Source organism: Populus alba, chromosome 5 (assembly GCF_005239225.2).
Source record: "Populus alba chromosome 5, ASM523922v2, whole genome shotgun sequence".
Taxonomy (NCBI): domain Eukaryota; kingdom Viridiplantae; phylum Streptophyta; class Magnoliopsida; order Malpighiales; family Salicaceae; genus Populus; species Populus alba.
In genome coordinates this window covers 16,280,440-16,306,573 of record NC_133288.1, presented here as the reverse complement: position 1 = coordinate 16,306,573, position 26,134 = coordinate 16,280,440, and the positions used below count along the sequence as shown (strand labels likewise).

Sequence of the window (26,134 nt, the reverse complement as noted above, 5' to 3'; positions counted from 1 at the left end):
GAGAAGGGGTTGTTGACGCACCCGTTAGCACCGGATGAATGACGCATAGTGCCTGAAGTCACGAAGTAAGGTTTTTTTCCTTGACTTTATCCGTGTCAACAAACAATTCAAAATGCCTCAACTTTTTTAGAGCAAGTTTGAGCCTAATAGCAATGATTTAAGTAATAAGATGAGGTGAAATAAAATGAATGAATAATGTATCATGAAATGAAATTAGAAGAAAAAAATTCATGAAAAGATTGAGAATAATGTATTAGAACCAATTAAACCTAGGTTTGGCCTAGAGATAGAAAAAAAAACGAAAGCATTTATGGTTATAGTAAAAACAATTGCGAAATTCTTTAGATATAAGATGAGAATTGAACAAAAACTGAAATTGAGACTTTTATGATAATAACCTTGAAATTAAAATGATTTCTTTATTATGATGATACAAGAGAGACAATGGAAGCTGCATGGTCATTGATGATAGTTAGATGACAGTAGACCTCATATAGGTTCTTAAAATTTCAATAACTATTAAATCATTTCTTTAAAAGTCACTAGTAACTGAAGTTTTCTTTTATTTCAAGATTTTATTGAAAACATAGTAGTTGACAATATATTTATTGAAAAAAAAAATTATAATGACAAACAAAATAATTGGCATTTAAGTGAGATTGCCGGATTAATTGGTATTTAGTTGAGATTACCAAAATTATTGGCTTCCAAATAGAAATACTAGAATAATTGGTGTCCATATAAGGTTGTTGAATTGATTGGTATCCAATTGAGATTACCAGAATTATTGGCTTCTAAATGAAAATATTGGAATGATTAGCATTCAAGTAAGGTTTCCAGATTGAATAATATCTAGTTGAGATTATTGGAATCATTAGCTTCCAAATAGAAACGCTGAAAGAGATGGTTGAAAAATTAGGTCCATATTTTTTAGATTTAAAAACCTATTTTCATATAAAAACATCAAATAAACAATCTAAGAATCTTAATAAACCAATTTCTCACCTTAAAAAACCCCTAAATCAACTAAAAAACACAAGATTAAATAAATAAAAATCTTTATTGACCCAATCTACTTTTTTTTAGCAATATAAAAATTCACACCTAAATGACACTTTTCTCACTAAAAGAACATATTTACACTAAATTTAACTGCTTCTTTTTTTCCTGTAATTTGACCAACCAATTACTTTCTTTATCCTCCATTTTTTTTCAGTAACTTTATCTTTCCCATCACAAAAACCATGGATTGAAATGCAAAACAAATAAAATGTAAGACCTAAATATCAAAACCTCAATAAATATGGATCAAAATTGAATAATAAAAAAAGAAAAGACTTTTTTTGTTCAAATGTCAAATTTGATCCTTGAAGTTTCAATTATATTTAAGAAATAAAATTGAAATCTATTTTGCAAAGCATTAATTTAATGTGAGGAAGGTTTTTTTTAATGTTGCAATATTCCTATAGCAAGCTAATTGAGACAAATTATTAGGTCGAATTCCCAGTCAATGCAAAGTGGAACAATAAAGTTGGAAAAAAAAAGTTCAGCAATTGGAATATAAATTGCTTTAAGAACCGGGAAAAAAAAAGAAGTGAAATTATTGTTTGAATCCACATTACTTATGAGTGTGGCTATATAGTGTTCCCCACCTCTTTTAGATTATTTTTTTAATAATTGTAATTAATGTTTTCTTTTAAAAATGAATGTGAAAAAGTGAATATTGATGATGAAGAAAAAAAAAGTTGGATTAAGTTATATCATTTGACATCTATATGAATTTCCTTAAAAAAATGTTCAAAATTCTCATTACTTTTTATTAGGAGATAACACTTTCTGATTTTGACAATGAAAAGTAATATATTTGAAATATTTATGACTATACATTCAATTGCCTAGGAAAAGGTGAAATGCATCTTGTTTTCATCTTGGTGTTATATTATCGTAATTCTCTTTTTTTTTTTTTTTTTTTTTGGCAAAGCAATTAGATTACAATTTACTTGCTATCTAATACAAGGGTGGTCGCATTCCTTCTTCACTTTACCTTACTTTTGTTTGGAGTTTAAATAGTTGAAACAAACTAAGTTTTGATAAATTATCTTGATATTCCTTAACTTTTAGACTTACGACCATATTAATAATAAGTGAGTGCAATTCTTGGAATTCATGTCAATAGAACAATCTGGTTATGACTCACCAATATATAGTCCTATGCTTTTCATTCTTAAAGCAATATCTAATTGACGAGGTATGCACTAAGCTTTTATGAATAAAGTATGCTTTTATAGGTCAATTTATTCCTTATTAGTATAACATAACTACACTATAACTCTACAAGTTGGTAATATTATCTTTAAAACTTCATGTCAAGCTTAGATATATTTATTCTCAAATCAAGCAAAAGTACTTTTATAAAATCAAGCATTAGATTTTTATCACATAACAATCAATATTTCTTTAGAAAAAAAAACTAATTTCCAACAACATTTTCATAGAATTAGCCTTTAATCCTAGTATTTCACATTCTTTTTTACCTCCTTAGCATATTACATATCTTGAATTGGATTTAGATCTATCACCCTACCATATTTTACCTTGGTATGAAATTATATTAGCCAATTGTATGTCAAAAATAACTAAGCAAGAGCACACAATAATAACATTAATAAAAGAAAAATGTGAACATTAAAGATTTTAATATTGTACTTAATTGTCTTTCCATGAACTTTTACACTTATCTTTATTTTGTGCATATAATGTTTGTATGAATCTTCATTCAAGGAAAGACCACTAATCACACAAGAAAAAACAAATATGTATGCAAGCAAATGAAACACAAAGAGAGTAGCAAACAACATGAAAGTTCTTTACACATATAAAAATATGCATCGGATGATGAAAAGACAACATGAAAAAGTAATAAACAAAAATGAAAGAGCATAATAAAGATGCATAAGTATATTACTCAAAGGTTGACATATGAAGTGAAGTGCATGTAAAAACACAAAACAAATAATAAATTTTTCATCAAAAAAATGCTTAAAAGAATAGGAGTTAAGTTCTCCATGAACAAAGACTATATAATATTAATATCTAAAAAAAAATCTTTAAATTTCATGATGTATAGACCTTGTGATGGAGTTGGAGCTTTATCATAATATCATATCTTAAATTATTTGTTCTACAAATAAATAAAATTATATCAAAATTAGAACATCAACCAAAAACATATAACGAATTCATTGACTTATTACAGACCAGCACAAACATGAACTATGCAAGAAAAAAACTTACCAAAAAATGCACAATATCTATGATTCCAAAGAAAAAAAACACAAATCAAATTAAGCAAAAGCTAATTGCAACCCCAATTGGCACACGAATACAAACATTACAAAAAATAAAAACCTATGAAATTTGACTAACCAAAACAAAATTAGAATAATTAATCCTAATCCAAATTTAAATCATAAGAAGAAGGCAAATAAGGTACCAAGATGAGAGAGAAACCTATAATAGGTGGACAATAATAGGCAACATCAAATGCTCGTTACATATTTTTTTTGAATTTCCGCTATCATTTAAAAAAACAAGCATAATGGTAAACATAATTTGTCCTCCGTATAGGTCAAATTAAGAAAAGAAGAAAATTAAAATTGATTTCAAGTGGTAAAGAAATACCAAAACTAACATTTTTCCATTCAATTTGACATGCCCACCCCACTTCTATTATTTGCCTCGTCATCTCTTTCCATGTCTGTCATAACCTATTGAACCTATCATTTCTTTGATTATGAAATTAGAAAACAACCAAAATAAATAAAAGAAAAACCCAAAACACAATCTAAACAAATTATACATGTTGCATGTATCATTGTTCTAATCATCAACCATGATAGAAAAGGCTAGAGATTCTAGATAGACAACTCTAACTATGTCTCCAACCATGGTAAAAGCTAAATGAAGATGCCTTTCTTTTTCTCCGGTTATTTATGTCGACAAAAATAAACACAAAACCCATCAATATCAACTAATAAAAAAAAAAAAAACACAAAGAAGATCGGAGAGAGGTTTTGTTGGTGTTAAGAGTATTAAGAGGGAAAGAGAAAAGAAAGAAAAGTAAACACTTATTTGTTTTTGTTGGCAGGAGAGAAAGAAAGGGAAAAAAAAGGAAAAAAATGCATGGTGATCATCAAGTCATGTTCTTCTAGAAAAAAAAAAAAGAATGCATTGTGCAAATTCATTTGCATTGTGCTTTTTATTCACTGTGAAAGACTAAGCAATTTTAGTTTTTTTAGATCATAATAATATCGCGAATAAATAATTACATTGATTATTCACAATATATAGAAAAATTTAACAGCTATTGATTTCTTTGATATGATTTTTTTTTTTTGCATGTGGATAAAAAAACTTTAAATAAAGTGGCTAATAAAGGCCTAAAAAATTATTAGAATGGTTTGTGTAAAAAAACAACACATAAAAAATTATAATAACTATTGATTTTTTTTTTGCTATGAATTTACCTTTTTTGTTTGCGTGCAGAAATAAAAGATTTTAAATGATTGAAGAGTAAAGAAATAAGAAATTGTTAGCATGGTTCAAGGAGTAAAAACAACATATTTAACAAGTTTCAATGAATCTGAAACAACATTTTTTTTAGAGAATAAATTTCCTTCCATTAAAAAAAAAAAACTAGAACAACATGATTTTTTTGCTTTGTATTTTTTCACTGTTTATTCATTATAGACACAAACACATTACATTACAAGTTCTTTTTTTTTTTTTTCAATTCTTAAAGTTCTTTTCTCTTTTATTGCATCTTTTTATGCCAAATTAATGACCAATTTTCTATAATTTGTAATTAAGAGTCAAAATTTTAAACAATACGACTAAATTAAAAAAAACAAAAAAAATCAGTAGTCAATGATAACTTTGTAAAAAAAAAAAAAATTGATCCAACAGTCTCCTTTTTTTTTTTTTTAGTTCACTTAGTTTTTTGAAATTTATTTTTTTATCAAAGACATTATTTTGTTTATTTTTAATTTTTGAGGTTGAGAAAAGAGAGAGATAATCATCGAAAAAATGACAAGTAGAGAGAATGTTTAATCGGTCACATTCCAATCACTAAAAATACTACATTTTGTTTAATGAGTTCCTATTAAAGAGAAGAGTTCATTGATAATGAGTTTTTTTTTTTAATAATACCAAATAAAATTATCTATGTTTAGAAAGCTTTTAGGTTTATGAGGGTGTTTTGAAGGGGTTTTTTATTTTAATGGTAAAAAAAAGGCTAAAAATGAGCTATGAAGGTCAAAAACCTTTGGCCCAACTTCTTCAGTTAACCATTGATGCCAAAACATTTCTACAACACATGATTGGTTATCTTTTATAATTTATTTTTTTGTATATTTCAAGATGACTTGTTATTTGGTTATTTTTTTTTATATATAAAAAAAAAAAAAAAACTAGAGAGCCTAGCAAGCAAGCCTAACCTTACAAATCCTCATGCGCTTAGCCTTATCTTTTTTAGCTAAGGATGAGCCACCCAATTTATGAATGTTATTTTTTAAAAAATTTTCTTATATGAAATCTAATACATAAAATAATTATAATAATATTTAGAATATTATTCCATTAAAAGCTTTTGATTTTAAATTTAATTTCAAATAAGGTTCTAATAATTTCTTCAATATTAGCAAATGCTTCGTTTTTTATATGGTTCTTCATATTTTTCTCAAAGCTTAATTATAATTATTTATATTAAATAGATAAGATTATATTTCATTAAAAATCATTCATTTGCCATATAATAATGTAAATAATAAATAAATTAAGAGCTCCTGGTGTAAGATTAGATATTTTATCTGCATTTATCTTTCAATTTTTCTATTTAATTTTAAGTTAGTATTTACGATTTTTTTTATGTTTTATCGGTACATATAATTATTTATTTATTAAATATATACATTGATTTCTTGATTTGTAATTAATTTTTTTTTAAAATCAAAATGACGTTGTTTTAGTAAATAAAAAAAAGTCAACGAGTTACAATCAAGTTTTTAACCTGGATTTTGCTGGGTCAATTGAGTCGCGGGTGAACCTGCAAGGTCATTAGGTACATCAAGTTTTTTTTTCTTGATTTTTTTTTAACTGGGCCGGTTCCAGTCCTAAATTGACCTGTCGAGTCGGGCCGAGTTTCAAAACTATAAAAAAAATCATCTCAATTACTAAATATTTTTTTTTCATCGGATAATTAGGATATATTTTTTTAATAGAACTTTTTATACATGTCGAGTGTTCTTTTAATATATTAAGTAAATTACTCTTTACGAAATAAACGATGTCACGGATAAAATGATCTAAATTGATTACATGTGATTTTATATTTAATCTTTATAGTTTATAATGCTATGAAAAAATAGTCTAGATTAAAACAATTGTCCATATAAAAATATTCAGAATTCCATTTTTTAAAACCACAAAATACTCCTAATCCGTTGTTCTTTTGGTACTCGAAAAATGAATTTTCTTCATTTTTTTTTATTAGAGGTCTACAATAAATTTATAAAGGCATGAGAATCTGAAAAATAATTTTTAAATCTATAAATGCCAATTTATCGATCTTGATAATTAATAATCCACTTTTTATCATCTTAGCAAGTAGCATTAACTACCTCACTTAGTTAACGACCTTAACTTAGTGTATATTTAATATTGTGATGCATAATAATTTTTAAAAGTATTTTTATCTAGAAAAATATTAAAATAATTTATGTATATATTTTTTTTTTATTTTTAACATCAATATATTAAAATTATTAAAAATCATTAAAAAACATAAATTTGATGTCTTTTCAAATTAAATATATTTTTAAAACACATTCAGATAAAGTTTTATATGCAAAAATAAACAACCTTTTAATCCTAGCCCCGATTATTTAATAGAAAATAATTCCCTAAAAATCACTTTTTAAAATTTTTTATATTTATTTATTATTAGAAAAATTGATTATCCAAAAATACTTTATAGTAAAATCAAATTAGCTTAGTTTTGAGGAAATTGTTTTTCTTTTATTTTAGGCGTAATAAACTTTCAAAAGTTATAAAAAATAAAAATATCCTGTTATTTATTAATTATATCAAATTTAATTTTGAATTTTTTGATTGCTATATATATATATATATTTGAATCTTTCTTTTTAATTTTGTCCCTAAAATTTGATTTATTTTGATTTTTATATGGTTCTTATTTTTTAAAATTTTTATTTGGTTTATCTTATTTTTTTATTTATTAGATTTGATTTTTATTTTCTTAATTACTATTTATCTTATTTAAAATACTTTATGAAATAAAAACTTGTTTTGTAATTTCATCATCTTTCAATTTTTTATGTGTCTATTTTGGTTATGTTCTTTTAATTACTAACTATTTATTTTATTTGAAATAATTTATGAAATTGATTATTTTTTTTAATTTTATCCTCGTTCAACTTTTTTATATATCAAATTTCATCTTTATTTTTTTAATAAACATTAAAAAAAATAATAAAAAATAAAAAGTTATATTTCAATTTATTTCATGTGTATAAGTCAAAAACCAAAATATATTTTTAATTTATTTTAAAAAAATATTTTTCAGCTACTAAAATATTATTTGGCACTTTGAAAAACGTTTTTTGAAAAAAATTATTTTTTTGTTTTAAATTAATATATTTTTGATATTTTTAAATTATTTTTATGTATTGATTTTAAAAATAATTTTTTAAAAATAAAAAAAATATTATTAATATATTTTTTTAAATAAAATATATATTAAAAAACAACTAGAATTACACTATAAATATATTTAAATGGAGGAAACCTTCTAAAAATAAAGAACAGATATGAAATTATTATAAAAAAAACCACAAAACTATTATTGGTCACAGACGTTTGTCAACACCAACATATAAAACGATGCCACGTGGATCATTACAGCAGCCACACTGGTACAACTTGATCGCGTCACTCCATAGTATTGTAACCCAATATAAAAATATCTACACCCAGAACTGACAGTCCTCTCTCGCCTGCAGAAAAAGCTAATCGCTCTATCTCTCTCTTCTCTCTTCGACAGCGAAATCCAGAAAAAAATAAAAAAACAAAAACCACTTGGATATTAAAAAAAAACAAAAAACAAAACGGGTCTCCAACTTCACGAACCTGACTAACTGAAACCCTAACCCTAGCCGCTAAATTCTTTATCCTTCTGTATCTCTACATGTCTCTAAGCACGTGAAGGATTAACCTCACTAGAGGGCAAATTAGGTTTAGGGTGGTTTTGTGATGGAACGCGACGGTGGTATAAAAGGTTGTTGTGGCTGGTGTCGGGAATGACCGCAGGCTGATGCCACCGGCGAAAGAAGATGATGGGTAGGGGTCCTGACGGAGGTTGCGGAACTGGCGAGAGGTCTTGCCGTCCAATTTCTAGGGTTCCGGCATCCAATTCCCTCAAGAAGGAGTCTGAAATACCTCAACCGAAAGTAAAGAATTCGAATCCACTCGAGGTTGATTTCTTCTCCCAAGCTCACAAGGTCTTAAGCGTGCGCTCGCCATTTGATGCTGCGGAGAATGCGTCTGGTTCTAGTGTTTCGAGTTTTCCAAGTGCGTCTACTCTGCCAAGCAATTTGGCTAGTTTGTTGAGGCAATCAAATGGGAGTAGAAAGAGACATAAAAGGTCTCATTCTGGAGCGGATAAGAAGTCTTCTTCGCGGGCAAGTGAGGGGTCTAAAAGAGGGAATATTTGGGTTGAGACTGAAGATTACTTTAGGGAATTGACATTGCCTGATATTGATGATTTGTTTGACTTATCTTCTTTATTTAATTCTTTAGGTTATAGTAAGTGTTTTTACATTCCATATATTGGAAATGAGAAAACTGAGAGAATCGAGACCATTGTGACAAATGTGAAAACTGGGGAAAATGTGAATGGGAAGTTTGAAGAAAGCGAGACTAATGAACAAACTGACACAAGGGCCAATGTGGAGAATGCAAATGATAACTTTGAAATGGATTGTATGGGTGGAAATGGAAATGGACTCGTCTTGAAAGACGAAGTTAATCAAGAGGATGAGCAGTTAATGGAAATCGACATTGTGACTCAAAGTGATGGAGCTGTGTGTTTGCCCCAGGAGAAAGCAAAGACGTGCTCTGTTTCTGATTTGTCTAGCAGTGTAGAGTGGCTTTTAGGTTGTAGGAATAGGGATATATTGACCTCTGAAAAGCCTTCCAAGAAGCGGAAACTTTTAGGCAGTGATGCAGGGTTGGAGAAGGTTTTGGTTGGTTGTCCTCGTGAAGGAAACTTGTCATTATGTGATTTTTGCTGCAAGAGCGAGACGGGTAATGATTCAAACCGGTTGATTGTTTGCTCTTCTTGCAAGGTTGCAGTTCATCTTAAGTGTTACGGTGTGCAAGGAGATGTAAGCGAGTCGTGGTTGTGTTCCTGGTGCAAGCAGAAGAGTGATGGCAATGATTTAGCGAAGCAGTCTTGTGTACTTTGTCCGAAGCAGGGTGGTGCTTTGAAACCTGTAGATGTAGACAATGGGAAGTCTGTTCCGGATTTTGTGCACTTGTTTTGTTCCCAGTGGATGCCTGAGGTCTACATAGAGGACTTAGCAAAGATGGAGCCAATTATGAATGTGAGTGGAATTAAGGAAACCCGAAGAAAATTAGTGTGTAATGTATGCAAGGTGAAGTGTGGTACCTGTGTTCGGTGCAGTCATGGTATGTTTTGTTGCTCCATTATTTTATGCTATTATGCATTTATTATTTTCCTCTGGTACACGGGGTTGGTGTCTATTGCAACTTTTGCCTGTTTGGCAGCAGAGCCAGTGTCTAATGCAGCTTACAAGTCTATTGTTTTATTGTGCAAATGCTTTTTGTTCTTTAATCTACATTGTATTTGTCTTTTATTGAATCAAAGAATGATGAGAAGTGTTATTTTTTTTTCTTGTCTTATAATTGGTTTATATTTCTCAACGATTATGTGTCTATGATTCATTTGCATCTCATTTTCTCCCGGTTTTTTCTTCCTGGACTAAATCATAGAATGGTGCACCGTATTTCTTTCTTAAAGGGATGGATACAATCATAGTAATCAATAAGAGATAATGTCTCTCCAACATTGAATGAATTCCTTTTGAATTTTATAACTCAAGTTATTTTTGGAATGAAAATGAAATTTAACAACAGTCAGACAGATAATTTATGCCCCTTCTTATAAAAGTATAAAATGATTATTGATATTGAATCAATTTCCTTTTATCTGTGATAGCACTGTTGATCTCACTTATTTTTCTTGTACGCAAAAGACAATGTCCTTTTATTGTTATTTTGTCAAGTCAAGTTGATGATTTTCGCGTTTGATAGGCTTATTAAATTGTGATTTGCTTCTGAGCTGAAGCATATGGTGTCATCAAAGTAAATTTCTCAATCTTTTGCTTCTTTCTCCTTGGACGTGCAATCAGGTTGTTGATTCATGACTTCATACACTGTTTAACTCACATACCTATAAAGCCTGGCTACTTGATCCAATATTTTGGTTTTCAAACTGGATTCATGGGACAATTTGGTGTATGATCATGCGGAATGGCACAAAAGGATCCATATAGCCATCCCAAAATAATTTGGGATGGAGGCATGGTTGTTGTTGTTGCATTTTCATGAGGCTGGGAGGAGATTGGAGAGGGATTGGGGTTGAAACAGTTTAATGCATTGTAGAAGGATGCAAAAGATGCCATTTGTAGGACTGTAAGATTAGCAGGAAAGTAACTCGTGCATTCTTTGATGGGAATGCTTGCTCTTCAGGAATGTTTTGTTTCTGGCAATGTGACTTTAAAAAAAAAAAAAAAAAAAAAAACATAAAATATCTCACACTTATGGAAATCGGACATTAATAGGCCCAACTTCAATATTGCTTGAAATCTTAGAATTTAGTCTTTCATGAATCTTTCTTTCCTGTATGCAAATGCCTACTGATTGCAATTACATTTTTGCTGTATGCTGGATCACATGTTAAATTTGATCAATACAATTAATTAATTAATAAAAAAAATTCTGTTAGATGAACATCCCACATTATTACCACAATTTACTTAATGATCAGCACAATCTGGAAGATCACATGAATCTTGTTTAATTGTGAGCGAAGTTGATTAATCTAATCCTTTTTTATGACATTAGTTATTTTCATATGTGATGAAGTCCGTTGGTGTGTTCTAACACAGCTCTTTTTGAAACTTTTGCAAAAACAAGGTCGAGGGCTTGGTCTAAAGTCTAATACTTTTAATAGACCTGTGAGAACACACTGTTTGGGTGCTTTGAGGACTTGCTTTGTAAAGTGTTTGGTGATGTATTTAGCACTGGTTGATGTTTGGTGATGTATGTATCTCTAGCTGTGATTAGGTTTGGCTTATGAATTTACTTTCTTGCCCCGGTTAATTTAATGAATGTCTGTTAGGATCTTGATCTCTGGTGCTCAAGTGTTTTTAGTATGTACCAAGTTATGGAAACATCTGTTTCATGGGCCTTGCTAAGGTTTTTAGCTGGTGTTGCTGCTATTTTACACCCTGAGATTTGGACTCTGTGTAATGGCTTTTGTTAGGACAAAATGTGGGGCTTGTTCTTTGTTCCTGATTCTACTCTTGAGTCAATTCTCCATGGTCTTTTCACCTTTTTCCAATCGAGATGATGACTGCTAACATTGTTGTGCTAGTCTTGGATGCTGGATGTCCCTCTTCCTTAGGCAGTTTTTAGCCTGAGAGTTTACCTAAAAAATCTTGGCTATTATGGCTGTTGCATTGTTAAGATATGCTGGATGAGCCACCATTCCTATTTTATTCCTTGTGGTATTTTATCTTCAAATCTTTTTTAAAGCCTTTGGCATTCATTGCCTTTATTCTTAGTAAGGTTTGGTGTGGATTTGGCTCTCTTGTAAACCACTAAGGGCCCTGCTGCTTGCTGTTCTTCTGTGCCTAGTTAGTTTCCAGCGGCCCTTTTAGTACTGCTCTTTATCTGCCCCCTCTATGTGTGAGTGCTCATGTAAAAGTACGCATGTGTTTGTCAGAGTCCCATTATTCTTAATATCTAAGTGATTAGACCTGTGATTATGGTTACTTCACCACTAGAAATGAAAGCAGATCTTGCACAAGCACCCTGGTTCGCAATGGAGACCACAGGGCTTACTGTGGCTGTTCACTTACCTGTATTGTGTAATTTCGTAATTTAGTTTTTACATTCACCAGTGTCTTGTCTTAGTCTTGGAAGGATGAGTTTGCTTTTTCCTTCAAGAACGATGATAAATCTTCATTATGGTGTGAAGTAGAAAACTGAGGGGAAACAAAGCTGTCATAATATGCTTTAACTGCATCCAATGGGGGCATTTTGATTTCTGAGGGTTGCTTGCTGTGGGATCTTTGAGATCACTCAAAGATATACTTGCTTGCTCTGGAATCTTTGAGATCACTTAACAATATAATGTCAAAGTCATTTCATCCAATTGTCACTTGTGCTCATTTTGCTTGTCTCTCTGATGAGCCAATGTTATGTCCTTAGGTTTCAGGTCTCTAACTTGCCCATTCTTGCACTGATAGCAGCAGCTTTTCTCGTTTCCAAAGCTATTTTTGAAACACTTTAATCAATAAGTCGTATAATGTTAGCTTTAGCACTGTTACCTTCTGTCTCGTTTAGCTTTAGCACTTTTAGCTTTTCTGGTAATGCCTTTCTGTTCATGTGGTTTATTCAGGAACTTGTAGAACTGCTTTCCATCCTATATGTGCAAGGGAAGCAAGACATAGGATGGAGGTCTGGGGGAAATATGGTACTGATAATGTAAGCCTTTTTTCTCTCTTCATCACACTGAAGATATAATTTGCTAACTATTTTCTTACTAATGTTACTACCACAACTACGGTGACCACCACCATAACCACCAGTGCTACAAGGACCTTATTGACTTTATGCTATGACATCTTGCCAGACATCTTCTCTAAATTTCTTTACTGTGTATGTCAACAGGTTGAATTACGAGCCTTTTGCTCAAAGCACACTGAACTCCCTAATGATAGGGATACCCATCAATTAGGAGAGGCTTTTGTGTCTGCCAGCCATGACTGCTCCGTTGCCAGCCATAATCCATCAACGTTGCAAATGGACAAACAGCGTAAGTTAAATATTGGCCAAAATGGAGACAAACTTGCAGTCCACACAGAAACTTCTGATACTAATTCCGGTAAACCTGGTGATGGTGAGTTATGGGAAATAGGATTGTTTGATTCCAGATCAAATGCTGAACCTTTGTCAGAATCTGTGGACGTGGACAAACTCATTGATATAGGGATATTTGAGAGAGGTGGCTATGAGGGTGCTAGCACTGACTCCCGAAATCTTTTGCTGATTTTGAAGAAGGTACTGAAAAAACTTAGGTTTTCATGCTTTTTGCATGGGTTTTGACTTTTGAGGTATATAGGTATTGCATACATGCATCCATGTAGTGTTTCTCTTTGGTTATTTCCCTCATATTGTTTTGTTTGACGTCTTTGGAAATTTTAATGGTGTAGTTAATTGACCAAGGAAAAGTCAATGCTGAAGAATTGGCAATGGAAATCGGCATGTCACCCAATTTGATAAATTCAACATTGGTTGTAATGCACCAGACCATGAATTTCACTTTCTGTTCATTTTCTGAAATAAGTGTTCATCATTAATCATTACTGACTTTTTGCTTCTTGACCTTTTCTCTGCAGGAAGTTAATATGGTCCCTGATTTTCAGTCCAAATTAGTCAAGTGGTTTCAGAATCATGTTTACATGGCCAGTCAACATAAATATTTGAAAGTTAAACTAAAATCCACGATTTTACCAAAGGCTGAGATTGGAACAGCAGACCATTCTGATGGTATAACTATATCTGAGACTGATATTACAGATGCTGTTGCTGTTAAATCAGTTCCCCCTCGGAGAAGAACCAAAAGTAACATTAGAGTTTTGAGGGATAACGGAGTAATTTGCTCACCCGAGGAAATTTTTAGTGACAACGGTATGCTAATGGAAGATATGAAAGTTGTCAGTCAACTGAGAGGTGAAGAACCTGAAAAATCTAGTGAAGCATCCTTCCCAGATGCATCTGAAAAGGTAGTACTATCGCACTGTAATTATTTGCTACAAAGATTCTTATAGGAGGAGGTTAATTGATTTGTTGTCTGTTTTGAGTCACCATCTGAAGATGTGACTTGCTTTGTGATTAGGAGCTAATTTTGTGTTTGGAATTTCTTTTTGTGCTTGTTTTTAATTAACTACTTGAATTAGGAGCCTTTTCCTTTTCTGCATATTTTCTAGTTCAATTTTCTGATATCTTTCCTTTCTCTGGTCCTGTTGTTTTCCCTTAAACAGTACATATCTGTAGTGCTATTTAGGCTCTCCTGTTTGCCTTAGTTTACCTTTGTGTCACAACAAAAATATCGGAAAAGATCTCTAATTTGGCAGTTGTGTATGCGAATGTTGTGAAGATGTTAAGGAGTGGTTTCCTTTGTGTTTTGATTCTCCTCCAGTTTTTTCTCTTACTGTAACTCGTTTTTAATGGTATGCCATCCTTTCTCAAAGTATCCTGATTTTATTCTTTCATGTTAACTTGTTCTTGTTATAATACAAATAATACTTTGCATATAAATGAAATTTCTTTGTGTTTACCACGTTGATTTGGAAGGAAAAAGAAAACTCTGGTAGCATCTGTTTCTTGTAATTGTTTTTCCTAATCAATGGTATAGATATTAATTTTGATGTCTGTATTATGAATATTCTATTTGTAGGTATATGATTTATTATGTCTTTGGAAAGTTGGTTTCTGCCTACTCTTTTTTGCCAGTTATCTTCCTTTGTAAGAACCTCATCCTCCATCCTCCTGAAATCTTCTCATCGACCTATGCTACAAGCGTCTGAGAAGAACCTGAAATGAACCTCCAAAACATCTGTAGCATAGTGATTGAGAACAAAATTGACTTTCCATATGGCCCTTGCAGCAATCTTGTTCGGTGACTACTACATTGTTGATGGCACTTGTGAACTCGATTTTTTCCCTCGTGTATGAGGCAGAATGCAGAAGCTATCACACATCAGCACTATCCTCCTTTCAATTTTTGTATGCCTAAACATGTAGTATTTATTTTTATATTTTTGTTTACTTGTATTTGTTGAAGGTATGAATTAATAGACTGTAGTTTCATCTGCCTGTAGTTAGATTTTTTCTCCTATTAACAGTGTATGCTTGTGTACAATTGCAAAACTGATGCCAGAGGCACCTGCCATTTGTGGTTCATTTCTATAAAATATTAGGTTTTCTATGTCTTCCATTTATCATTTTATGGCGTGGTGTTAGGGACTGAAGCTATTTCTTTTCTACTGATAGTTTATGCTTCTTTTTTCATTTCCTAGTTATTGATTGCTCAGCAATTTGTTTTGCTAGACTGCATACATTCTTTTGTCTATTTATTGTTTCTGCCCAAATTGTTCAACTTATCATTTGGAAGCCAAGGCAGTTGTGACCTGTGCATACGTTGTTCGGATTGTGTAAGCATCCATATATTCAGCTGTATTTGCTAAAATATAGATGATATTCACACTTTTGAACAGTGTAGAACTTAAGAATGCGCTGTCATCACACTTTTGATATGCAAATAGAAAAAGAGAGAATAAGAATTGCTAAATTTAAATTGTGAATTATTTTAGCATCAAAATATGCACGCAAAAAGTTTGTTTGTCAGAAGGAAAAAAAGCATGTAGCAATTGAAGTGTTCAATGCTGTGATGTGTCAAAAGAAGTTTGGGTAGCGAAATCCTCTCAAAGAACCATTATGTTGTTTTATGTACATTTCCTGGTTTCTCATCTGAGGTTTGTTGGACATAGAGTTGATGCCTTGTCCATTCATTAGACATGTTAAATGTGCAACTTTCAGAAGCTTTTGTAATGATGGTGATAAGAGCAAGCAGTGAGGTTTATTTTATGCTGGCCTGGGAGAGGGTGATTATGGTATAATTTGTCATTTTCCTTTTCAATCACTTATCTGCATTAAGATATCATCTTGCAAGGAGTGGGAAGAAGCAGGGTGCGGTTATCTTATACAGTAGTGGAAGTTACTGCTATTTTTAAATTTGTACTGAGATCCCATGTGTCTGCCTTTATGTTCTATTTGTTCCTTCTGCTTTTAGGTTCTACTCACCATTTGGTGATTTTGAGTGCTTATATAGATGAAGCCTTTCTGCTTACCTTTCTCTTTTAATAATATTTCTACCATTTTGTTTTATTTACGCAGATCCCCGATGCGATTCAAGACTCTTTAGTGCTGCATTTGCCTAAAAGTGAAGGTATGATTGTCAGAATCATCCTTTTGCATTTGGTTTTTCCAATCAATGCTCTATCTATTGGAGAAGGTTGCCTTATCCTGGTTAATTGGTTTTGCTTGGACTGCTTTTGTGTGTGAGTTTTTCTACTTTTCCTTACTTGAGAAGGCAGTTGATATTTTTTTAACTTCCTGGAAATTTGTTGATTCGAAGAAGAGTTCAACTCTCTAAACCTGTTCTCAACTTCTTGACAATGACAAGGTATAGTCTTAACATTAGAGAAAAGCTACTTCTGATAAATTAGAAAGCATCCTTTTTGGCTGTTGGATGTTTTACCAAGCAGATGTTTTTCTCTGTTGGCCCCTTACTACCTTAATGGATTTATTTTGTTGGAGTGAGAAAATAACAAGAATATTCCTTCTCTAGAAAGGGTGCTCTATGCCTTGGGGAAGCTTACTAGATACTTTCTAACTAATTTACAACCATTTCCTCCAAAACCTCCACCTTCCTCCATAAGAAGCTTAGAGATGAAGTAGAAAAAGAATAGGAGGATATAATTAAATTTGAATGCTGCACTGATCAGATGAGTGTTTGGACAGTCTAGGATATAATTAAATTTTACTATCAGATCATGTTTCTTTTTTCACTCGTAAAGTTGGTGAACATAAGAGCAATGGCACTTGTTTTAAAAATCCAGTCATCTTCCTCTTTCAAGGGAACGGATCAAGCATATAGATGAGGTGAAAATGTCATGGAATGAGATAGTGATTTTTTAACTAACACCATCTTAGTTATGGGCTCCCTTCATATGGAAATATCTCTTGCAAGACCTCATCTTTGTGATTGAGTTTTGGGCGGGTACCAAATTGAGAAGGAAATCTTATGTATGCACATGCTTTAAGGTTTGGCATTTTTTATAATCTTGTGAAAATCTGTGATATACACTTTTTCTTTTTGGTGGGAGGGGGATTGGAATTTTAGGATCCTCTAGGATCAATCATGAGGTAATTGTTATGGGATTAAATATTTTGTGCTCTCTTGTTTTCACTAGCTAGGGAGTATGATAGTGGGGGAATTTTGACGAGGCTTGCTGTCCTTCTGGAGGGGTTGGAAACCCCTAGTGTTTCTTTTTATTCTAGAAGGATGACAAGTATGCATCTCATATTGAGGAAGTGAGGTTTTCATTATCATCTATTCCTTTCTCTCTTCATGGCTGACGATATGCATATGAAGGATTTTTTTATTTCAGTTGTCAAGTATTGTTTGCTCCTTAGTTCAAATGTTACTTGATGTGATTTAATGATATTAAAAGCCTGAGATTTCTGTTAATATTACCAAAAGCAAATGGTAGAAAGAAAAGAAAATAGGACATAATTTTCATGTATTTTCCGATTTCCCCTTCTGTATGAAAGTGAATATGTTGGCATTTTTATGTTGCTCAGGCAGTTCAGATAATGTCTCAGGTGGAAGCCTTTCTGAAAAAATCGAGCCAGTTTATGCAGCTATTCCAGAGAAAGCAATTCAATTAACACAGATGGGGGAGTTCCTCTTTATCCAGATGTCAATTTAGTCATCCCTAATTTCATGTAAATTTTTTGAAAGCTCTTTAATGCAGAATTTTGTGCCACCTGATACTTTTTGGAAGCTCTAAAAAGTTTTTATTTTCAGTATTGGACACTGATTTAACAATATCTGATGAGTTCTTATGCAAAATTATATATTTCTTGCTGCAGAAAACCAGAAGAATATTCTAATTTTTATGTCCATTCATGTGTCCATGAGAAGCTGTCACAGATACAAATTGGAATGCTTTTACAGAAAGGAATTTCTGAACTTGAAGGTAGAAGTTGCGCTAACATGAATTTTATGGTCAAGAATTGTAGTTCTGTTTTATTGCTTATAATTGCAAGCTCTTTTACCATTTTATTACGTTTAAACCTAACTGGACAGGTTCAAAAGACAGAGAAATCTCTCATTTGGAGGCCTCTTCCAATCCCAGTGTCTTCTGTAATCATCAGAATAAACACTCAAAATGCAATGACTTGATCTGTAATTCCAGTGAAGTAAATTTAGAGCAGTTGGCTAAGGCTAAGAAAATGGGAATTCTCAAACTGTCTCCGGTGGATGAAGTGGAAGGAGAAATTATTTATTTTCAGAAGAGGCTACTTGGCAATGCAGTTGCAAGGAAGCACTTCACTGGTCCTTTCCTTTTTTTCCTTTATATTTCCTCTTTATTTATTTATTTATTTGTGATATGCTGGCTCTCTTTTTTACCTTCCTGTTCTCGCACTATTCTCATATTCCATCCCAAATTATTGAAGAAAAAGGTAGCTTCATATTGATATGTACGTCTACATGACATTTTTTTATCTGATGAAATGTGCTTGCAGATAATTTAATATCTAAGGTTGCCAGGCATCTACCCCAGGAGATAGATGCAGCTAGGGGGGAAAGGTGGGATGAAGTGCTTGTTAGCCAGTATCTTTGTGATGTTAGAGAAGCAAAGAAGCGGGGCAGGAAAGAAAGAAGGCATAAGGAAGCCCAGGCTGTTCTAGCTGCTGCAACTGCAGCAGCAGCAGCTTCTTCTCGGTCTTCATCATTTAGGAAAGATGCCTTTGATGAATCTGCCTGTCAGGAGGTAATTTTTTCATTCACTTTTGGATTTTTTTTCTTGCCTTCGAAAGAAAGCTTGCAATTATTCAATGCAGTAATCTGTCTTGTCATTTTTATCTGGTTCCAGAAATATAACACTGCTAGTGTGAGGGCTGGCATTTCTTCTCTGTTGATGCCACGTCCAAAAGAAATGCTTTCAAGGGTGGCTATTCCAAGGATTTCATTAGAGAAGTACTCTGATTTTGTTCAGTCAGTTTCAGGTTTTTCTAAAGATCATCCTAGATCATGTGACATATGCAGACGATTTGAGACAATACTGAACCACATCCTAGTCTGCTCTGGCTGCAAGGTTTTCTAGAATGGACTATCTTTTCTGTTAAGGGTGCACAATCTGCTTACTTTTGTTAACAAAAGCTTTTATGCCAACAGGTTGAGGTTCACTTGGATTGTTATCGTTGTGCGAAGGAATCTAATGGTCCATGGCATTGTGAATTATGTGAAGAATTATTGTCATCTAGATGCCCTGGAGCTCCTGTCAATTTCTGGGACAGGGCAAATAGTGCGGAATGTGGTTTATGTGGTGGTATTACTGGTGCTTTCAGGAAATCTACTGACGGTAGATGGGTTCATGCCTTTTGTGCAGAGGTTGATTTTTTGCTTTGACCCTTCAATGGCCAATTCATGATTATTTTTGTTGAAATGCTATTATGATTATTTTTCTATTTTTTCTTATAGTGGGTCTTTGAACCAACATTCAGAAGGGGACAAGTAAATCCTGTTGAAGGAATGGTATGTGCATATTTTAGGTGGCCATATTGTCAAAATTTTCAAGTCCATTGAGTTTTGAATACATTTCTGAAGATTTCTTGGGATGGAATGTAATATTTTTAATTTAACTTGTTTTTTTTTTCTGACTAGGCATGTTTATGACCATTCTTGTATTGTTCTTATCTGACATTTGCTACCATCTGCAATGTAATTCCAGGAAACGATAGCAAAGGAGATTAACATTTGTTGTGTCTGCCGTCATAGACATGGTGTCTGCATAAAAGTGAGTTCCAGCTTTGATTGTTTCAGAACCTATCCTTTTCTTTTCTATAGCATCAAGTCATATAATAAATATTAATGGTTTTATGCAGTGCAGTGCTGGTCACTGTCAGACCACATTTCATCCGACTTGCGCTAGAAGTGCGGGTTTCTACATGAATGTTAAGACTCTTAATGGCAAGATGCAGCACATGGCATATTGTGAAAAGCATAGCTTGGAGCAGAAGGCAAAGGTCTGAATTTGTTATTTGTACCTAAAAAGTATTGACGGCTTGTCATTTTATAATTTTGCATTGCTTGATTTATGTAGACTGGAACTCAAAAACATGGAGAAGAGGAGATAAAGAGCATGAGGCAAGTCAGGGTAAGCATGCACTCTGATTAATCATGTAATCTTCATTCAGGTGGATGTTAATTCTTACTCAGGTCTATTGTTTCTTGTTCCAAGATTGGTTAGACTATATATGCTAATGACTTTTTTATGTTTACAGTGGTCTATTTCCTTGGAACTGGTCTCCCTTTTTGAACTGTAAAATTGAATAGAAAAATGTCTTTCTGAGAACTTTGAATGCCATAGATGTTGTGTACATGTCTATCCTCTAGGCATATACTGCATAAGATCATTGCTCTTTTAAAGTAATTCTAAGTCGTATGACCAGTCAACTTATTTCTTATAACATTTTACATTGGTCATGACATTATTTCTTTTAAAGTGATTTTTTTTTTGTGTGTTGGAGGTCTTATTTTCTATGAAAGCCTGGGTGGCTTAATTATTTTTCTTGGCATTATAACTTTCTTGCAACTGGTTCATGAGGTTGATTTAAATCTATGACTTTGCTTCTTTCCAATCTGATGAAACATTAAGCAATTTTTCCTAATGTCATGTGCATTGATTGTGAAGGAATCATCTTGTGTTTATAGGAATTTCATAGCCAATACTACTTTGTTTCTGTTTGCATTTGTAGTTTTGTACTATAGTCAAGATTTAATCATATTCTTAGGGGTAGAATTACGGTGACCTAATTAACTTTGTTTTTAAATTTATTTCTATAGGGTCAACTGGAGAGATTGCGTCTTCTTTGTGAAAGAATTGTTAGACGTGAAAAAATAAAGGTAACTTTCTCAGTAACAGCAAAGTGGTTGCAAGGGATTTTTATTTTTACCCAGTATTATGTAGTCAAGTCAGCTAAGACATTACCATGTTGAAAGTGTTCTTTCAAGTCTGTGTTTGCTTCTTTATTTTTTAACTTCTCTCGAACTTCCTCCTGCATCCTTGTTGAGACTTCAGGGTGAATTTTTTCCCGTTCTCGCCTGATATTTACACTTTGAACCGAGTAAAATATGCTAAATTGTATTTTTATTGTTTGGAGAAACACCCACTCCAATACATTCATTTGCTAGAAGTTCATTTTGTTTTTTAGCATACTGCTTCAGTTTTAAGCGAACCATTCTCTGAAGAATATATACGTTTATAGCAGTGCCTCTTACATATAATTGTTTTGCAGCGGGAGTTGGTTTTATGCTCACACAGCATACTTGCTTGCAAACGAGACCAAGTTGCTCGATCAGTGCTTGTTAGCAGTCCCTTTTTCCCTACAGATGTTAGTTCAGAATCAGCTACAACATCCCTGAAAGGGAATACAGATGGGTACAAGTCATGTGGTGATGCTGTCCAAAGGTCAGATGATGTCACAGTAGACAGCACCATTTCTGTCAAGCATATAATTAAGTTGAGTTTGACCATGGACACTGACCAAAAGACAGATGACAGCTCCACATCTCAAAACCATTTTACTCCAAAACCTTCAGAGAGGATGCCTTTTGCTGGGAAGCAAATACCTCAAAGACAAAGACCTTCTGCATCTTATAATATTTTGGAAGAGGAAGAATGGAGCTCAAAATCAAAGGTGCGTGTTCCTTCTGCATCATTGACTGTTTTGTTCCACTAGGTTTTCTCTGCTAGGGATAAATTCAGACCAATACTCACTACCATATCAAATAACAGCATTACGAGACTTTTGAGAAAGAGTTGGTAATGACTTCAGATGAAGCATCGATGAAGAACCAGAAATTACCTAAAGGATATTTCTATATTCCTGTTGATTGCCTTCCAAAGGAGAAGCAGATCAATCAGGATGCTTGTTCTGGTGAACCCTTGGAACATGATAGGTAGAAGAGGGCCAATTCTGGATTTTGGACTTGCCCACTGGAAATCAACAGCTGTCTATTGTGGACAACTGCTTTCTGCCTGGAGCTACCAAATTTTTACCTGATTTATGAAGGGAGAATGGCAGAAAGATGCCAAGATGGGTTTCTGGGCTGTGTAGCAGCTTGGCTGGATGTAATGTTCTGAGAGGGCTTGGCATCGTTGTTGTGTATTCATCATGAGAATAACTGTACGGTTGGTGAGGGTCTATTCCATTACACCATGTATTCCAAGCGGCTCATATTTCATCAAGTAGATGCTTGCCCCTCTTGGCTGGGAAGCAACGCTTCTTGTATCCTGATCCAAGGAATTAGAAGGTGTTGCCTGCTGGGCTTTCGCCGTAACGTCGATGTAAATATTCTCAGCATTATTTCTCAAAAGAAATTTCGCTCATCTAGTTTGGTGGAGCGTCGAAGTTATCTTTCCCATTGTGACCTACTCATTATCTGCTGGTTTGTTTAGTGTTTCAATCAGGTTTAGTTTCAATAGGTAGTGGTTCTTTTGAAGGAAGTTGCATTCCCATTGTCAACGTGGCATCTGATTTGTGCCAGGTCCTGTTAATCCAACAGTGTATTATTTGGTGGTAAAGGAAATTCCCTTTTTCATCTACTGTTTATTGGATTGTTATTATTAATTATTAGGATGGGAGATTGCTGTTCCCCTCCTCACATATTATTGTTAATTGAAATAGATTTTAAAAATAATAACTAAATTTAGCTTTTTTAAAAAAAAATATTTTTTAATGTTTTTTAATATATTGGGGATTGAGTTTTATATTTTTTTTTTCTATGAGGCTAATCTAGTAACATGATTCATGTTGTGGATTTTGTGGGTTAATCTGATTAACTTGAGTTTTTTTTTTTTTTTATAATTGATTTTTTTTTAATTTTATCTTTCAATATTTGAGTTATTGAAAGTTAAGCTTCATAATTTATTTTGTTTGTTTTCTATATGATTATTTAGTTTCATAATCAAAGTTAATGTTTTTGCGGGTTAACTTGATTTTTTTTTTGTTGTTTTTTTAATTATATTTTTTAATTTCATCCTTATTGGATTAATTGAGAATTAAGTTTTATAAATTTGTTTTAATTTGCTTTCTATTAAGTTATTCTTGTTTTTTAATTTAAATTTGACAGATTAACATGAATTAACTTGAGTTTGTTTGTTTTTTTTTAATTAATTTTTTTTTCAAATTCATTCTTTAAGTTGATTCATAATTATGTTTCAATAGGTTTTTCAATTTGTTTTTGTAACAATAACCAATTATTTTTCCATCACCACCTTTCACCTATAATAACCTTGACTCCATCCCCAATCATTACTCTATTAGCATAATTATTTATTAGCTATCATCATTCCACTGGTATTTCATTATCATTGTATTTATCATGACATTATCATAACAAGGTACATAAGCCTAAACATGTATTTTCTAATTTTGATGGTGATGATGTATATAAATGGCTTTATAAATTTAATTAGTACTTTGATGTTAAAGAAAATAATGACTCTAAAAAGCTTGTGTTGGTTTCATATTACCTTAATGGTATAATGCTTTACTAACACCAGAATTTTACGAAGAGCCTAGAAAATTAATCCTAGAAAATCAAAAGGTTACTTTAAATGAATATGTGGATGCATTGTATTGTAGATTTAAGGGTCAAAGATTGAAATCAATTAAGGATCTTAAGCAAGTAGGGAAATCTAGAGGTCTATATTCAAGATTTTGACATATGGTGTAATATAGAAGAGATTAGTGAAAAATAAGCTTTGGTGTTTTTTTTATGGAAGGTTTATATTAAGATTTCGGTTAAGATGCTTGAGCTTAAAGCATTGAAGCAAGTCTATAATCTTGCATATTTATAAAAGAACATATTTTTTTATAGACTTCCCCACGAGAAAAACATAAAATAGTCCACTTAAACTAAATTTAATCCATATCAAACACATTACAAGACCCTAACTTTCTTAACCACTAACTCTTAAAAATCATCCCAAACTAACCTATTATCCACCTTAACCCAAAACTACACCAATAAATCAACCATTAAACCCATAAAATCCTTAAAGAATATGGAGTTAGATGAAAGAAGAGCAAATAGCCTATGCTTTTGGTATGATGAGAAGTGTGTACATGTGAATACTTGTAAAGACAAGAGGCTTTATTCATGATGCATTTTAGAAGATAAAAATGAAACCAAAAAAGATGATATTAATGAGGATGAACTTATTGTTGAAACAATCATTACTCATATTTTAATTAATGCTTTGGACAGTATCATATGGTTTCATACTATTAGAGTAACCAGAAAGGTGGATAAGCATCAAGTTTTCGTTATGATGGATTCAAAAAAACACTCATAACTTCATTAACACTTAAATAACCAGTAAAATACAAACTGATCTTATAACTATTGAGCCCTTGACAATAAAGGCAAAAAATGATGGAATAATAAATTGACAACTATATAGGAAAAAAAATAGGTGGAAAATGCAGGGAGTTAACTTTGTAGTTCATATGTTTATTGTTGATTTAAACAATTATGATACAATATAGAGAATCTAATGGTTGGTCATGCTAGAAAACATTGTATCTAACTACATGGAATTGTGGATTTCATTCATTTAATAGTTCTATGAAATGTTGTTTAAGGGTAATAATCCAGCTAAGATATAAACCATTAGGTTTGAACAACTTAATAGCTTACTTAATAGTTCCACACAACTAACAAAAGTCAGCCTATATAGCTTAAGGTTATTGTGAGGCTACTAATGCAATATATTATATATTTGCTACTTTATCACATAGCATGTAGAAAAACCCTGCCCAATAAGTTGTTTAGGTCACATTAAGTTCAAGGAACCAAATTACTTACCACTATCAAGGCATATGTTACAACCCAAAATAAATAAATAAATATATATATATATATATACACACACACATTTTTACTTAGAAGTGTTAATTTTTATTCAATGTAATTTTTTTTAACAAAAATTTTGGTAGAATTTCCTTGTAACAGGATCATACCAAGTTATCAACATCTTCATTCTTGACACAATTCATATCATAATTATGGTCCACTCATCTTGAACCTCTTTTCCAATTAATACATCACAAAAAATAATAGACATGTATTGTCTAATAATAAATATGCGATCAATAAAAAAAAATACATAAATAATATTAAGGTTTACATAACTTGCAAAGTTAATTGATTCTAAAAAAACAATAAAAACTTAGATTATGAATGTAAGGCTCTCACTATTTTATCTGGGATAATTTCTTAGTTAAATATAAAAATTTAGGGTAAATTCTTCTTCTTCTTCTTTCAGCACTTTATCTTCAAGAAGATACATTTGCCTTCCCATTACCATCATTTCATCATTCAGTACCTGGAAAGGAGTTTCAACTCATGATTCTACTTTATCCCTTACCTTTTTAACCTCAAAATCCCTCATTTGTGCTTTTAGTACTCTATCTCGGAATACTGACCTGATTTTTAACTGAGCCAACAAAGAATCCCCAGGACCAACCTCTATTTTAACATTTATCTTTCCCAGTTCAATTAGCTCTCTATTATCACATTCATTTGAATCCATTGTTACAACTTTATTCTTACAACTAAAGGTATTAGCAACAACATTAACTTTTCCGGGATGGTAGTCTATCACACAATCATAATCTTTAATTAACTCTACCCAACATCTTTGTCTTATATTCAACTTTTTCCGAGTCATCAAATACCTCAAACTCTTATAATAAGTAAAAATTTGTACTTGAGACCTATATAGATAATGTCTCCACACTCTCAAGACAAACATAGCTGCAACCAACTCTAGGTCATGCACTGGATAATTGACCTAATGAGGCTCAATTGCCTAAAAGCATAAGC

At 32.1% G+C, this 26,134-nt stretch overlaps 1 protein-coding gene across 1 annotated transcript; it reads left to right on the top strand.

The window, feature by feature from the left end:
* The first annotated feature begins 8,042 nt into the window (after window positions 1-8,042).
* Window positions 8,043-22,878, top strand: LOC118029345 (uncharacterized). The gene is made up of 18 exons (XM_073409469.1): window positions 8,043-9,765; window positions 12,785-12,870; window positions 13,057-13,446; window positions 13,599-13,682; window positions 13,785-14,171; window positions 16,345-16,407; window positions 18,149-18,212; window positions 18,323-18,571; window positions 18,763-19,010; window positions 19,113-19,334; window positions 19,415-19,630; window positions 19,721-19,774; window positions 19,971-20,036; window positions 20,125-20,265; window positions 20,343-20,396; window positions 21,086-21,145; window positions 21,538-21,939; window positions 22,038-22,878. Exons 1-18 carry the CDS (start codon window positions 8,409-8,411, stop codon window positions 22,203-22,205), a joined length of 4,311 nt encoding a protein of 1,436 aa, XP_073265570.1. The 5' UTR covers window positions 8,043-8,408; the 3' UTR covers window positions 22,206-22,878.
* The last annotated feature ends 3,256 nt before the right edge of the window (window positions 22,879-26,134 follow it).